Source organism: Myotis daubentonii, chromosome 1 (assembly GCF_963259705.1).
Source record: "Myotis daubentonii chromosome 1, mMyoDau2.1, whole genome shotgun sequence".
Taxonomy (NCBI): domain Eukaryota; kingdom Metazoa; phylum Chordata; class Mammalia; order Chiroptera; family Vespertilionidae; genus Myotis; species Myotis daubentonii.
Window position 1 is genome coordinate 45,048,433 of NC_081840.1, and position 14,995 is coordinate 45,063,427.

At 36.7% G+C, this 14,995-nt stretch overlaps 1 protein-coding gene across 15 annotated transcripts in view; it reads left to right on the forward strand.

The window, feature by feature from the left end:
- Positions 1–14,995, forward strand: part of DENND4A (DENN domain containing 4A) — a 112,204-nt gene that overhangs the window by 92,676 nt on the left and 4,533 nt on the right. For 12 of the 15 annotated variants that reach the window (XM_059698065.1, XM_059698003.1, XM_059698021.1 and 9 more), the window contains 9 exons: positions 423–1,522; positions 3,798–3,987; positions 9,620–9,714; positions 10,987–11,162; positions 11,254–11,397; positions 12,410–12,608; positions 13,039–13,293; positions 14,381–14,498; positions 14,620–14,646. In XM_059698065.1, the coding sequence (XP_059554048.1) occupies positions 423–1,522; positions 3,798–3,987; positions 9,620–9,714; positions 10,987–11,162; positions 11,254–11,397; positions 12,410–12,608; positions 13,039–13,293; positions 14,381–14,498; positions 14,620–14,646 (2,304 nt within the window). The remainder of the gene's footprint in view (positions 1–422; positions 1,523–3,797; positions 3,988–9,619; positions 9,715–10,986; positions 11,163–11,253; positions 11,398–12,409; positions 12,609–13,038; positions 13,294–14,380; positions 14,499–14,619; positions 14,647–14,995) is intronic. The other 3 variants (XM_059698028.1, XM_059698037.1, XM_059698057.1) reach the window with 1 other exon arrangement.

Here is a 14,995-nt window from a genome sequence, read left to right on the forward strand (position 1 = left end):
ATAGTGACTGGTTGTTCTGCCATTCTGTCGATTTGCATTTTAGCCTTTAATTATATAGGATAATATTATTAAGTATACCATGAGTAAATATTAATTTTAATTTATAAGTTTTAAAAAGCAGTGCAGTCTAACATCTAGGAGTATACCTTTTATAGTTCGTCAAATCTGGGTTTTAATCCCAGTTCTGTCATTTAAGGACTGGATAACTTTGGGCTATATAATTAATCTCTCTCAAGCTATAAGGATGTTGGAATAATTATGGGTAGACAATGTAAGTGAAGTACCTAGTATAGTATCAGTCAAATAGCAGACACTTGATGAGTGCTTACTATTATCATTTTCATTATTAGTATTTAAATATTTAAGACAACTTATAATAGCACATTACATTTTTTATGGCTAAAATTTTTCTTGTTTTTCAGAAAGCACATCTGAGCCACTCTTAATATCATCATTTGAGAATACAAATGAAGCAGGAAACATTCAAAGTAGATGCTTCAGGAAAAGAGATAAAAATGGCAGTGAACCTAATTTGCAGCAGCAAATGTCCTGGGGAAATAGAAACCGCAATCATAGTGGAGGAGTAATGATGGGACTTATGCTCAATAGAATTAACCAGGAAGCAAACCCTGGAGATATGGTTGAAAAATTAGGAGCTGATGCAAAAATTCTTTCACATGTTATCTCAAAAAGCAAAAGACCAAATAGTCTTGATATTGGAAGTCCATCTTTACGATCAAAAAGAGATAGTCTAGAAAAGGAATCTAGTGATGATGACACACCTTTTGATGGTTCTAATTGTTTGGCAGATAAAGTGGATTCTCCAGTAATTTTTGACTTAGAAGATTTAGACAATGAAACCTATGGGTCAAAAATGGGATATGTTGCCACACAAAATCCCAAAAGGATTCAACGTATGAATAGCAGCTTTTCAGTAAAACCTTTTGAAAAAACTGATGTTGCAACAGGATTTGATCCCCTCTCTCTTTTGGTTGCTGAGACTGAGCAGCAGCAAAAAGAAGAGGAGGAGGAAGATGAAGATGAAACCAAAAGCGTTTCCACACCATCTGCTAGGCGTGATTTAGCTGAAGAAATCGTGATGTATATGAATAACATGACCAGTCCTCTGACAAGTCGGACACCAAGCATTGATTTACAACGGGCATATGATGATAAATTAACTGATAAGAAAAGTCCAACATTGGTCAAGGCGTGTAGAAGATCTAGCCTGCCTCCTAATTCTCCTAGGCCAATGAGACTTACCAAATCTAAAAGTTATACAAAAAATGAAGACAGACCAAGGGATAGACTCTGGTCTTCTCCTGCCTTCTCACCTTCTTGCCCATTTAGGGAAGAAACTCAAGATGCATTTACCCATTCATCACCTTCATTTAATTTAGATACACTACTAGTACCTAAACTGGATGTTCTAAGGCACAGTATGTTCACTGCTGGAAAAGGCGTTGCAGAGAAAGCAAGCAAATGGTATTCAAGGTTCACCATGTATACCGCATCATCTAAGGTACGTATTGTTAGTATTTTCTACTTTTCCTTTTATCCTTCACCACCAAAATTCCCTTACTTGTAGAGATGTCTGGGGTTGTTTTTTACATTCTCCTTAAACACAGTTTTTAAAAAGGATTCTTCAGATGTCTGAGGTTTGTAAGTATCAGAATTAAAACTTGAAAAGAATTGACTAAGGTTATGTTTATAGTTAGATTTTGGAAGGAAGTGGTTTGTTGCTAGAGTAAAAGTTAGTGTCATCTGAAAATGCTCACTTCATTATTTCCTTCAAAATGAACATTTTTTTTCAGACAGTGTCCAGCATGCCTTCAAAACTTACCAGCCAGGCATAGGGCTTTCCTGGTTAGGGTGTAGTAGCTTGTGAGCTGTCTACATACCTCCTAAGAACAAAAAGCTAGATGAAAGATAGAAAGTAGCTGTTCAAAGTCATCAGAGAACTGCGGAAGCAATTAGACAGTAGAGGGACAAGATTTTAGGGAGAGGAGACTTGCAGAGGTGAGCTGAAGTTCTATAGCTACTTTTTCCCTGAGGTCATTTGCTTGTTTTGAGCATAGAGCAAGAGTTTGCAAATCCAAGCTTTGCCATATCAGAGGGCTATGGAGAGGTGAAGGGAGCAGCAGAGCTTTGGAGATCTTATGTAGAGCTGGAGAAATAAAATTGAAGACTTGAGGGTCTTTGAATACACAATTTTTTTCCTTCAAGACATTTTCCAAACGCTGAAAAGACAGGAGGCTAAAAAAAGGTAAGCAGCCCTGACCGGTTTGGCTCCGTGGATAGAGCATCAGCCTGCGGACCCAAGGGTCCCAGGTTCGATTCTGGTCAAGGGCATGTACCTTGGTTGCGGGCACATCCCCAGTGGGGAGTGTGCAGGAGGCAGCTGATCGATATTTCTTTCTCATCGATCTTTCATACTCTATATCCCTCTCCCTTCCTCTCTGTAAAAAAAAAAAAAATCAATAAAATATATATATAAAAAAAAAAAAGGTAAGCAGAAAGTCTCTGACAGATAAGAAGTTTTATGGTACTGGGAATATAATAGCTAGAGTTCATGAGCTGCTGGGCAAGGGGGGTGGAGGTGCTGGTTAATATACTAAGCCCTTAGTTGGAAGTCCTGTAGAGCTATACCTTAGGAGCATTGGCAAACTGGAGGTAGACTGGGCCTGACCAAAACTGAAACCCAGGCTTGACTCAGTTCAGTCTGTGGTTAAATTAAAATAATCAGCCTTTATCAGAAAGAGGAAAAAGTGTACCCTTTCTAGAGAAATAGAACAACATCTGGAGTCCATACAATTTTTTATATTCTTTCGTTCAATTAAAAATAGCTGTGCCAAGAGACAAGACCATAACTAAAAAACAAAAGAAAAACAGATATTGGAAATAGATCTTTAGGAGATCCAAATACTTGAATAGCAAGAGACTTTGAAATAATTATGTTCAAAAAAATACATAAAATTTGTTTAAAAAATAGCTCCCAAGTTAGAAAATTTCACCAGATAATTATTTATTTAAAAGAATCAAATATAGCCCAGCCAGTGTTGCTCAGTGGTTGAGCATCAACTCATGGCCCAGTAGGATTAAAAAAACAACAACAATGAGATGTAGCCAAAAAGCCCATAAAAATGTTCAAATAATTTTATAAATAACAACTCAGTAACGTACACTTGACTAGAAAAAAATAAATTGTATTATCTGGGCAGTAGAATTATAGATATTTTTTTCTGTGTACAAAAATTTATATCTAGTAGATTTTCTTACGGATTATGGTATAAACAGAAAAAAATTATCGTTGTGTTGTCAAAAGTGAAAACTATAAATATATGTCTTTATAGCCTGGATTATTGTGAAAAAAGAATAAAATGTAAACATAAATTTTAAAGAATAAAATGTATTTCTAAGGTATCATCCTGGGCTGAGATTCACAGAGAGGAAATTAACAATAAATGCAGATTTATAAAGTTAGCAAGGTTATCTTACTAACAGATACTTTGATCTAATTTTAAAATGCTGTCTTAAAAATTGATCTATAGCACATGTTGGTCCAAAGTAGTTTGCACAAAGTAGTTTTCAGATGTGTTTTTCTTTACCTCAGAGAATCTAGTTATCAACTACTATTGCAAACTACTAAAAAATTATGTTTTTTTGTTTTGTTTTGTTTTTTGGTAATGTAGATTAAGTGATCATCTGAGTAATTAAGTACTTCCTCTGCCTTAGAAGTGACTTTTTAAATGATACTCTAAATATGAAGGAAAGTAAGCTTATAATTATGTCCTTAGGATCAAAGTTCTGATCGTACCAGTCTTTCTTCAGTGGGAGCCCAGGATTCTGAATCTACCTCTTTAACGGATGAAGATGCCGGCCCTGAGTTGGAAGGAGCCACTTCCTCCCAAGAGTGCAGTACTACCACAAGGACTAAGGGCATTGATTTCAGCAGAACAAGCCTAGGAAGTTCTGCCTCCCTAGAAGGTTTGTTCAGACAGTATTGTCATATTTCATTTGATAGGTGGTACCTTTACTTTTTTTCCCTGTATGTTTTATTTTTGTACAAGATTTGCATGCCTCCAAAGTCAAAACAATATTGAACCAAGGCATTTTCAGAGAAGCCTAGTATCCATCCCCATCCCCTTCACTTGTTTTCTCCATCACTAGAGGTATCCAACCATTTTTATTCATTTTGGTTTATCCTTCCTTTGTTTCTTTTTTAAAAAATAATAGGCCCATGTGTGTATGTGTGTGTATTCTTATTACCTCCTTGTCTTGTTATTCAAAAGGTAACCTACTAGAAATACCTTGCCATTCCCCCCCCCTTTTTTTTACTTAACGATAGATCATTACATATCATCACATAACATTGTCCCTCATTCATTTTTATGGTTGCATAGGTCATCATGTGTCAGTGTATCATACTTTATTTTAACCACTTCTCTGTTGATGGATATTAAGTTTCCAGCCTTTGCCTATTATAAATAACTAGAGGCCTGGTGCACAAAAATTTGTGCACTCGGGGGGTTCTTCAGCCCAGCCCGTGCCCTCACGCAGTCTGGGACCCCTTGGGGGATGTCCGCCTGCTGGCTTAGGCCCACTCCCTGGGGGATCGAGTCTAAACTGGCAGTCAGACATCCCTCTTGCAGCCCAGGAGCCCTCGGGGGATGTCCACTTGCCAGCGGGGACCAGGCCTAAGCTGCAGTCGGACATCCTTAGCGCTGCTGAGGAGGCAGGAGAGGCTCCCACCATCACTGCTGTGCTGGCAGTCGTCAGCCTGGCTTGTGGCTGAGCAGAGCTCCCCCTGTGGAAGCGCACTGACCACCAGGGGGCAGCACCTGCATTGAGTGCCTGCCCCCTGGTGGTCAGTGTGTGTCATAGTGACCAGTCATTCCCAGTCATTTTGCTGTTAGGGTCAATTTGCATATTACCCTTTTATTATTTATTTTATTTTTTTATTGCTTAAAGTATTACAAAGAGTATTACATATGTCTCCTTTCCCCCCCTCCCCCTTGACAATCCCCCGGCCTCCCCTACCCCCCCGTCTTATGTCCATTGGTTATGCTTATATGCATGCATACAAGTCCTTCAGTTGATCTCTTACTGCCCCCCTCACCCCCCAACCCTCCCCAGCCTTCCGGCTATAGTTTGACAGTCTGTTCGAGGCTGCTCTGCCTCTGTATCTATTTTTGTTCATCAGTTTATAATGGTCTTTATTATCCATAAATGAGTGAGATCATGTGGTATTTTTCCTTCATTGACTGGCTTATTTCACTTAGCATAATGCTCTCCAGTTCCATCCATGCTGTTGCAAATGGTAGAATTCCTTCCTTTTTACAGCAGCATAGTATTCCATTGTGTAAATGTACTACAGTTTTCTAATCCATTCATCTGCTGATGGGCACTTAGGCTGTTTCCAGATCTTCACTATGGTAAATTGTGCTGCTACGAACATAGGGATGCATATATCCTTTCTGATTGGTGTTTCTGGTTTCTTGGGATATATTCCCAGAAGTGGGATCACTGGGTCAAATGGGAGTTCCATTTTTAACTTTTTGAGGAAACTCCATACTGTCTTCCGTAGTGGCTGCACCACTCTGCATTCCCACCAGCAGTGCATGAGTGTTCCCTTTTCTCTGCATCCTCCCCAGCACTTGTCGTTTGTTGATTTGTTGATGATAGCCATTCTGACAGGTGTGAGATGATACCTCATTGTTGTTTTGATTTGCATCTCTCGGATGATTAGTGACTTTGAGCATGTTTTCATGTGCCTCTTGGCTTTCTGAATGTCCTCTTTTGAAAAGTGTCTATTTAGGTCCTTTGCCCATTTTTTATTGGATTGTTTATCTCCCTTTTGTTAAGATGTATGAGTTCCCTATAAATGTTGGAGATTAAACCCTTATCAGTGATAACATTGGCGAATATGTTCTCCCATGCAGTTGGCTTTCTTGTTGTTTTGTTGATGGTTTCTTTTGCTTACCCTTTTATTATATGCCTGGTGCATGGGTGGGGGCTGGCTGGTTTGCCCTGAAGGGTGTCCCAGATCAGGGTGGGGGACCCGCTGGGGTGCCTGGCCAGCCTAGGTGAGGGGCTGAGGGCTGTTTGCAGGCTGCCAAGCCCCCCAGCAGGGACCCTCACCCCATGAGGGTGTGGCCAGCCTGGGTGAGGGGCTGATGGCTATTTGCAGGCTGGCCACAGCCCCTTCAGGGTGGGGGTCCCCGCTGGGGTGCCTGGCCAGTCTGGGTGAGGGGCTGATGGCTGTTTGCAGGATGGCCAAGGCCCCCAGTGGGGACCTTCACCCCCATGAGGGTGTGGCCAGCCTGGGTGAGTGGCTGATGGCTGTTTGCAGGCTGCCAAGCCCCCCAGCGGGGACCCTCACCCCATAAGGGTGTGGCCAGCCTGGGTGAGGGGCTGATGGCTGTTTGCAGGCTGGCCACAGCCCCTTCAGGGTGGGGGTCCCCACTGGAGTGCCTGGCCAACCTGGGTGAGGGGCTGATGGCTGTTTGCAGGCTGGCCACGGCCCCCAGCCACCCAAGCTCCCAGTGAAGGCCGGCTGGAAGCAGGTATCTGGGATTTATTTAGCTCCTATAATTGAAACTTTGTTGCCTTTAGTGGAGGCCACAGCCTTTTAGGGCAGGTGGGAAGCTTGGCTTCCTCCATCGCCGGGGCAAGCAAGCCTCCTGCTTGCTCCAGCTCCGTGGCTGCCGTCCGCCATCTTGGTTGGGTTAATTTGCATATAGTCGCTCTGATTGGCTGATGGGCATGGCTTGGGCATGGCAACGGTACAGTCAATTTGCATGTTTCTCTTTTATTCTATTAGATTATAAGTTTGCCTGGACTTTGAAAGCTACTTCAAAATTATTCCTTGAAGTGATATTGCCAAGTTCCCTTCCTCAGGACTACACTATTTTGCATTCCCTCTGGCAATGGGAATATAAGAATACCTATTTCCTCAGAGCCTTGTCAGTAAAATATGTTGGCAACCTTTTGTATTTTTGCCATCTGATAGGTGAGGAATGTATTTCAGTTTAGTTTTCATTTATATTTCTTTTATGAACTAAATTGAGGATCTGTTTATATGTTTAAGGACTATTTGTATTTCTTTTTCTGTGGACTCTCCTTTTCCTACACTTCACTTATTGGTCCTTTATTTAAAATGTTTTAGTAGCTCTTGTTATATTAAGGAATTAATGCTTTATCTCTTATGTAAATGGCAGGTACTTTTTCCTAGTTTGTGGGGGTTTGTCACAAGGTTTTAATTGTATGTCATCAAATTTATCAGTCTTTTCCTCTCTTGCTTCTGGATTTTGAATCATTAGGAAATACTTCCCCTTCCCTAGGTTCACCAGTGTTTTCTTCTGATACTTCTCTGCTTTCCTTTGTAACATTTTCTGGGGTCAGTACATTTTTCTGTAAAGGGCTGCCATACGTAAATATTTTAGGTTTTGTGGGCACCAAACATCTCTTTTTTTTTTTTATCTCATAATTCTTTTTTGTCTTATTCTTTTAAACAATGCTTTAAAATATAAAAACCATTCTTATGGCTATACAAAAATAGATTTGACCCCTGATTTAGATATTCGATCTATTTGAAATTTATCCTGGTATATGATATGAGGAATGGATGGATATCATATTTTATTAATTTGTACCTTTGCTAATTTAAAAAATTTTAATTGTGGAAATTTTAAAACATACAAAAAAGTAGAAGGAATAGCACAATTAATCCCCGCCACCATGTATCCTTCATCCAATTTCAACAGTATCTACAAATGGCCAATCTTGTTTTATCTTTTCCCCTCTCCCCTCTACTGCCAACATTTTTTCTTCCTCGCCGGATTATTTTAAATTAAATCTCAGACAACATGTAATTTTATTTATAAGTATTTAAATATGTATCTCTAAAATATAAGAACTTTAATGTTATATATTTTTAACTTATTAAAGTTATTTAATTTATTTTTATCTTATTATATGTTATACATATAATGTGTACACTTTCATGTATGTAAATAACATTTTATAAATTGAGGACATCTGAGTAATCAGCACTCACATCAAGAAACAGAGCATTGACAGTATCCAGAACTTCCTGTCATGCCCAGTTCTTGTCACAACTCCCTTCATAGATCAACATTATCTTCTAATACTGTATGTTAGCGTGGCCATTTTTAAACATTTTATGGACTCATATGGTATGTATCTTTTGTGATGCATTCATTTTTTGAAAACATAATTGTAATACCATTGTATTTTTAATATGACAATAGTTATTGTATATCTTATATTAAATATTTATTTAAATTTTCACAATTATCTCATAATGCTCTTTTTTAGGTGATTTATTCAAATTGGGATCCAAACAAGGTCTACTTGTTGCATTTGGTTGATGTCTATTAACTCCCTTTTATCTTTGTTCCCTCTCTTATTTTTTCCCCTTTGTCATATATTCATGAAGAAATCAGGTGATTAACTCCCCTCCCTCCTTTTTTTTTTTTTAACACTAACAGAATAGTTTGGTGTGCTAAGCAAATAAAACTTAGCTTACAACCTGATTTATACTTGTTAAAATGAATATTTATTCTTTACTGACAATTCATTAGATACAAAGGTGCCCACATAAATTATTGAATCAGTCAAGGCAAATATTAGAAAGCAACTTTGAACTAGCATTAGCAGAGAAGGATTACAGAAGGTTATTTATTGGGGAGCCATCAAGGAAAGAACTGCCATTCCCACCAGCTCTAAGCATCTAATGGATGATGTGAGGCTTTAGGTCTCTCTCTCTGCCTCCATCTCTGTGTGGCAGGGCCTAGGGCCAATGGTTTCTCTGGAGCAGTGTCCCCCTACCCCCCATCACTTATTTGCTGAAGTAATCAGGTCATTAGTCTGGGCTATGCTGATTGCATGCCCATGGTGGTATTTAACAGGTTTTCCTGTCCTCTCTATTTCTTGTGAACTAGTAGTTACTTTTTTTTACCTTTATATATACTAAATTACCAGTGCTCATTCATAAAATTTAATAGCTGCTAGGGAAAAACAAAAGGTATAGATTACCTCTAGTTTCACTAACAAGATATAATCACTGTCAACAATTGATTTGACCACAGAAATCCCCTTTTTGTTGTTGTTGTTGTTTTAGTACTTATTAATATCCCATTGCTCTTAAGAATATACTTGGAAACTCTTTCCTAATTTTTAGAGCCTTTCATGATTTGAAACAAGATTAGCTATTTTATATTTTTTAAACCTTAGTACTAAACATTTTCTTGTATTTTAAACATGGAAAAACACAAATAGCAAAATAGTAATTACAAACAGCTACAATGCCTTCTACTCTGTATACATAAAGTGCTTAATAGTGAGTGATGAACGCACCAAGCATGTGAGAATCAGGAATTAGAGTACATTTCCTTAGGTTTACACTCAAAACAAAAACATATACATTGAAAAACATTTTTCATTGTTTATTTGTGTGTGTTTTTCTTAAATTACCTTTACTATTTTGAGTAGAACAGTTTGACATTTTATCAGAAAATTTAAGAAAGTGAAAGATTCTCATATCCTTTCTCATTAGTTTTAATGGTTTCACCCTTTGTTTTTTAATAATGGACAGGATCCCTGTCAAAGTTTGCCTTACCTGGGAAATCAGAGGTGGCATCTCCCTGCAACACGAGTAACACAAATATCTTCCAGAACTATGCAATGGAGGTACAGTTTTAATCAAAAGAACATTTTTATGTACTACTTTATGAAAGTTACATTTCTTAAGTATTGATGGTCTCGGATGGAGTAATAAAATGTTAAATATGTAGTAACTGAAAATTTCAAAATGTATGTTGCACCTGAATGAACTTAAAATATCTACTATTTCAGATTGTTGAAGTCATACCATTTTCCTCTGTTTAGAAAAGTTCCTTTGAGATTTATCAGCATACAAAAGCATTTTCATTTCAGCATTTATATTTATCCCTTGTTATATGTATATTCTCTTTGAATTTTTATTTTACATCTTAAACACTTAACAACCAAGTTTGCTGTGCAAGCACACTTGTTTGATGAAGATACAGGGAGCCATTTTGGCATTTGTGTCAACTTTTTCCATCATGTTTTTCATTCCTTGTATCAGTTTGATGTAGCTATCTGCTGGATGTGCTGCTCTATCTCATTTTCTTACAATGAAAAAGTTACTCTTTTACCCTTTAATATTTTCCCCTAATTTTTAGGTATAATTTACTTTCAGATACATTTGCATAAAACTGGAGAATAAATTTGTATGCCGGAAAATAAACAATGAGCACTGATGTTGCAATTTACAAAGTTTCTGATGACTTCAGGAATTTCTACATTTTATTAATGTAAAGACAATATTTATGTTCATTCACAGCAACTATCTTTAGTGACAGACCAGGGGTATCGCTTCTCGGCCTTTTGGCTAAGATCAAGTGCAGACCAGGGGTTTATTGTTGTTTTACATCTCCAATCTGTCATAGCTGATACTCCTGCAAAATACATTGATCACACACTTAGTTGTTATAGCATTGACAAATTACTTTAAAGGTTTCTAAATCGTCCCTTCAATTTCTTTATTTATTACAAACCAGTAAGAATTTGTGGACTAGCATTTGTTCAGTGACCGCACTTTGAGTAGCACAAATCTATAATGTGTAATTACAAATAATTATTTGGGGTACTAACAAATTATGCTTGGGTTTACTTTTCCATGGCAGGCTTTTTTAGTAATTATAATGGTTAAAATGCTTGCTTAAATGCAAGTTTCCTTTTCAGGCAAAAATTTTGAAATAGATTTAGCTGATATAGTTAAAGATAAATATATAATGCATTGAATATAATTCATATTTTGTTTGTAACTTCCAAATCCTTCTGCATTTTAGTTTCCTAGTATATTTATGAATTGAACTGTTTTTAATTTATAATATGCACTAACTAGCTTACTTTATACAGTGCCATTTTCTCCCTCAGGTTCTCATCTCAAGTTGCTCTCGGTGTAGAACTTGTGATTGTCTTGTCCATGATGAAGAAATCATGGCTGGCTGGACAGCAGATGATTCAAATCTCAATACTACATGCCCATTTTGTGGCAATCTTTTCTTGCCCTTTTTGAATATCGAGATAAGAGATTTAAGACGACCTGGAAGGTAATGATTTATGCTTTTTTTCTTCATGTTTAAGAGTCACATTTCCTAGAATCTCTCCTTTCTCAATAAGCTCCTTTAATTCACATTGCAGATACTTTTTGAAGTCAAGTCCATCTATAGAAAATATGCATTTTCCATCCTTTTCAAGTCAGGGAAGGCAGTCTTGTATCTCAACATCAGCCTCTGGTCTTGACACATCTGTTATCTCTGTTCAAGGGAATTTTGATTTAAATAGGTGGGTATATTATGTGGAAGTATATGTTAACAATTTATATAACATATGTTTTTGATAATGACAAGAATTAGATGAACATTTTAAGGTTTAAGTTGCTATGTATAATAGATTCATAAGCTTAAATTCTAAGTAAAACAATATTAAAATTATCTTAATAACCTAAATGTTTAATCAGTTATAGTTTATACTCTATGAATCCTCATGGTATCAGTTATATAATTCATATAATGTAATGTTTACTAGTATTTTAAAGGTAAAAATTTTGTAGAACACTTGAAGTTTATAATGAACACCTTTCTCTTGTGTCTAGCTCTTCAGGAATTAAGTCAGTACTACTATTTTGGAATATTTAATCTTCTACTTAGGAATATTTAATAATCTAAAAAAACATTTGGAGCTGATAAAGGAACTGTAAAATTAAACTAAGACATATACAGTAAGCCTAATATAAATAAATCTACGCTTAAAATTCATTTTGGAGAAATGCCAAATATAGATAGCTGGCAGATGAAGCCATATTAGTAGCTGCATGTGCAAAAGAAAATGCCTGCATAGTACTGGCAGGCTGGTATGAACTGTTTAATCATAAATGCTTAGGCAGCAAAATTGCAAACCTGTGTGTGCACTATCTTTCATCACAGGTCTGTTGTAGCCCTTACTTTGACTGCCACTAGCTTACAAATAGGTGGGAATCTCCCTTCCCACTAGCTGAAAGAATAGATGCCTATTTTCTCTGCTTTATATTATCTGGGCCTGCTGTATAAAAGTTCTCCACTAACTGTTTTTGAATAATTAAATGATTCTTGAATATTTAAAGTGCACTGGATAAAAAGGAAATTTAACATGACTAGACTACTTAAAAATATATGCCTTTTTTCCAAGCTGAAGCCTGAGTTCCTTGGATTTACTTTGCTATGCCCAGGACTGATGCTGAAGAGAAGAATATGTTCTTTCTAGAGAAATAAAGTAAATCTAGACAATGATATGCTTTTTTCTTTTTTCAATACCCAAGCAAATCTAAACGGCTGGAAAATACATATGCCCGAAGTATTCAGATCCCTGCTGATAGATCAAAAACAGCTATATCAAAATGTCCAATATTTCCAATGACCAGGAGTGTCAGTACTTCCGGTCCCTTGGATAAGGAAGACACTGGAGGGCAGAAGCTAATTCCTACAGGCAGCCTGCCAACTACTTTACAAGGAGCTACAGTATGTATTTTGGTGTTTTTAAAAATTTGGACATTGATCATTTACATGATTTTGTTCACCTTGTCTGAAACAGCCTTATTAGCTTTAATTTTTTTAAATTTCCATCCGAGGATATGTTTATTGATTTTAGGGGGGGAGAGGGAGAGAGAAACATCAGTGTAAGAGAGAAACATCCATCGGTTGCCTCCCATACGTGCCCCTACTGGGAATCGAACCAGCAACCTTTTTGGTGTACCAGACGATGCCCCAACCAACTGAACCACCTGGCCAGAGCCAGCTTTAATTTTATTATTGTCAAGGAGAGTTTCTTGTTCCATGATACAATTATTGCACCTTTCTACTTACATGGAAAACATTGACAGGAAATTTTTTAATGACTTAGTATCATAAATCTTATATTTACCATTTATGGTTTTTATTTATTCAACAGGATTCTTTAGGATTAGAATGGCACCTCCCAAGTCCAGATCCTATCACTGTCCCATATCTCAGTCCTTTAGTAGTATGGAAGGAACTTGAAAGCTTACTGGAAAATGAAGGCGATCATGCAATAACAGTGGCAGACTTTGTGGATCATCATCCAATTGTTTTTTGGAACCTGGTGTGGTATTTTAGACGTCTTGACTTGCCCAGTAACTTACCTGGATTGATTCTTTCTTCTGAGCATTGTAACAAGTATTCAAAGGTATGAGAGTACAAATTAACTAAAAGGCGATGCTATTGTCACCATTGTAATGTTTGCATATTCCTAATGACAAAAAAAGTAATGTTTATGCCATTTTTAATAACCATCTTAATCATTAGGTGAATAAGATTGATTAAATTGTGTTTACAAATAATTTTTCTTCTTTCAGTCTAAGTCATGTTTTTTAGCCGCCTTGTAAAATTTATACAAAATGGGCTTGCATTTTATTTTATTTTTTTCATCATTAATACATTTTTATTCTTTTTTTATTATTATTAGTTAAGGTATTACAAATGTGTCCTCATCCCCCAGGGCTTGTATTTTAATTATGGCCTCAAGAATTAACTGTGAATGACTCTTATGAAAAGAGTTTGTGAGTTGGCCCCACTCACGTTTCATACCTCCTTCAAAAACAAGCCTGACACTTCTTTAAGAGGATCTCTCTAATTCATATTGTAGTCATGTGCTACCATTCTCTTCATTCCTTTACTCTGGGTTTTTGATTAACATTTAGGTATTCAGTTTGTTATATATTCATTTGTATTTTTGATATGTTGTTCTATAAAAGTGTTTTTATTTTTCATATGCTATCACCACCACAAAATTGTAAAGCTTCTAAGTTCAGAAACCTTGCATTCTCCTTCTTGTGTTGTATCTCTATGATGATTGCGCACACATTTTGGATTTTCAGTGCATGATGAATGAGTGTCTGAAGGTTAAGTCAGTCAGAGTTATCTGGCCTAGGGTTTGGGGCTGATGTAGAACGGGGCTGCCTGGTTTATCTTTGTTTGGACCTTCAGCCATAAGCTGGTAGAGATTAGCCCTTCACACTACCCTTTCTCACAGATCTCAGTACTTTGTGAAATCTGCTTCGGAGCAGAGATCACTTTACTTTAGAGATCATTAGATTCTCAACTCAGCCCATCTTCCTTCAGTCAATATAAAATGCAGACAGACCAGTCATTTGCTGTTCTCTTTACTCTTGCACACATACATCCGAAAAAAATATTTATAAGGTTATTTATAAGATATTTACAAAACATTATGTAAGGATCATTAATGAATGTTTGTTTATTCTTCAACACAGATTCCCCGCCACTGTATGTCTGAAGATAGTAAACATGTTTTAATACAAATGTTATGGGACAATATGAAATTACACCAGGATCCAGGACAGCCCTTGTATATCCTCTGGAATGCCCACAGTAAGTGCTATCATAGAATGTGCTGGCTTTTTTTATATGAGAGTAATCACTACTTACTTTAAGTAGCCTAAACTAATGTATAACTGACTTTTATTTTACTATACTACTTTTTGTCTTACAGGTCAAAATCGTACTCTTTTGTTTGAGAGTGAGTGTTAAGTTTAATGTTTTTAGTGCTTATCTTCTATGGAGGTCAAGGGTTTTTTAATTTTTTCTTTTGTGTTTTTTGGGTTTGTTTTTTTAGTAGTGTTGTATATGTGCTGGAGGGGTTGTGTTTTGTAGAGTTCTGCTTTTAGCACATTGCTTATCCCAACTTCTTCTTTATATTTATTTTTGTGTGTTTCCATCTGGGCTGCTTCCCCCAGGAGCTATATTAAGGAGAACAGTATTTTTAAGTTTTGTCTTTGAGGCCAAAAAAGCTTTCGGCCTATTTTTATCATTATTTATCTTTTTTATTTTCTTTTTTCTTTCTTCATTTTAAGATTTCTATTGCCCTT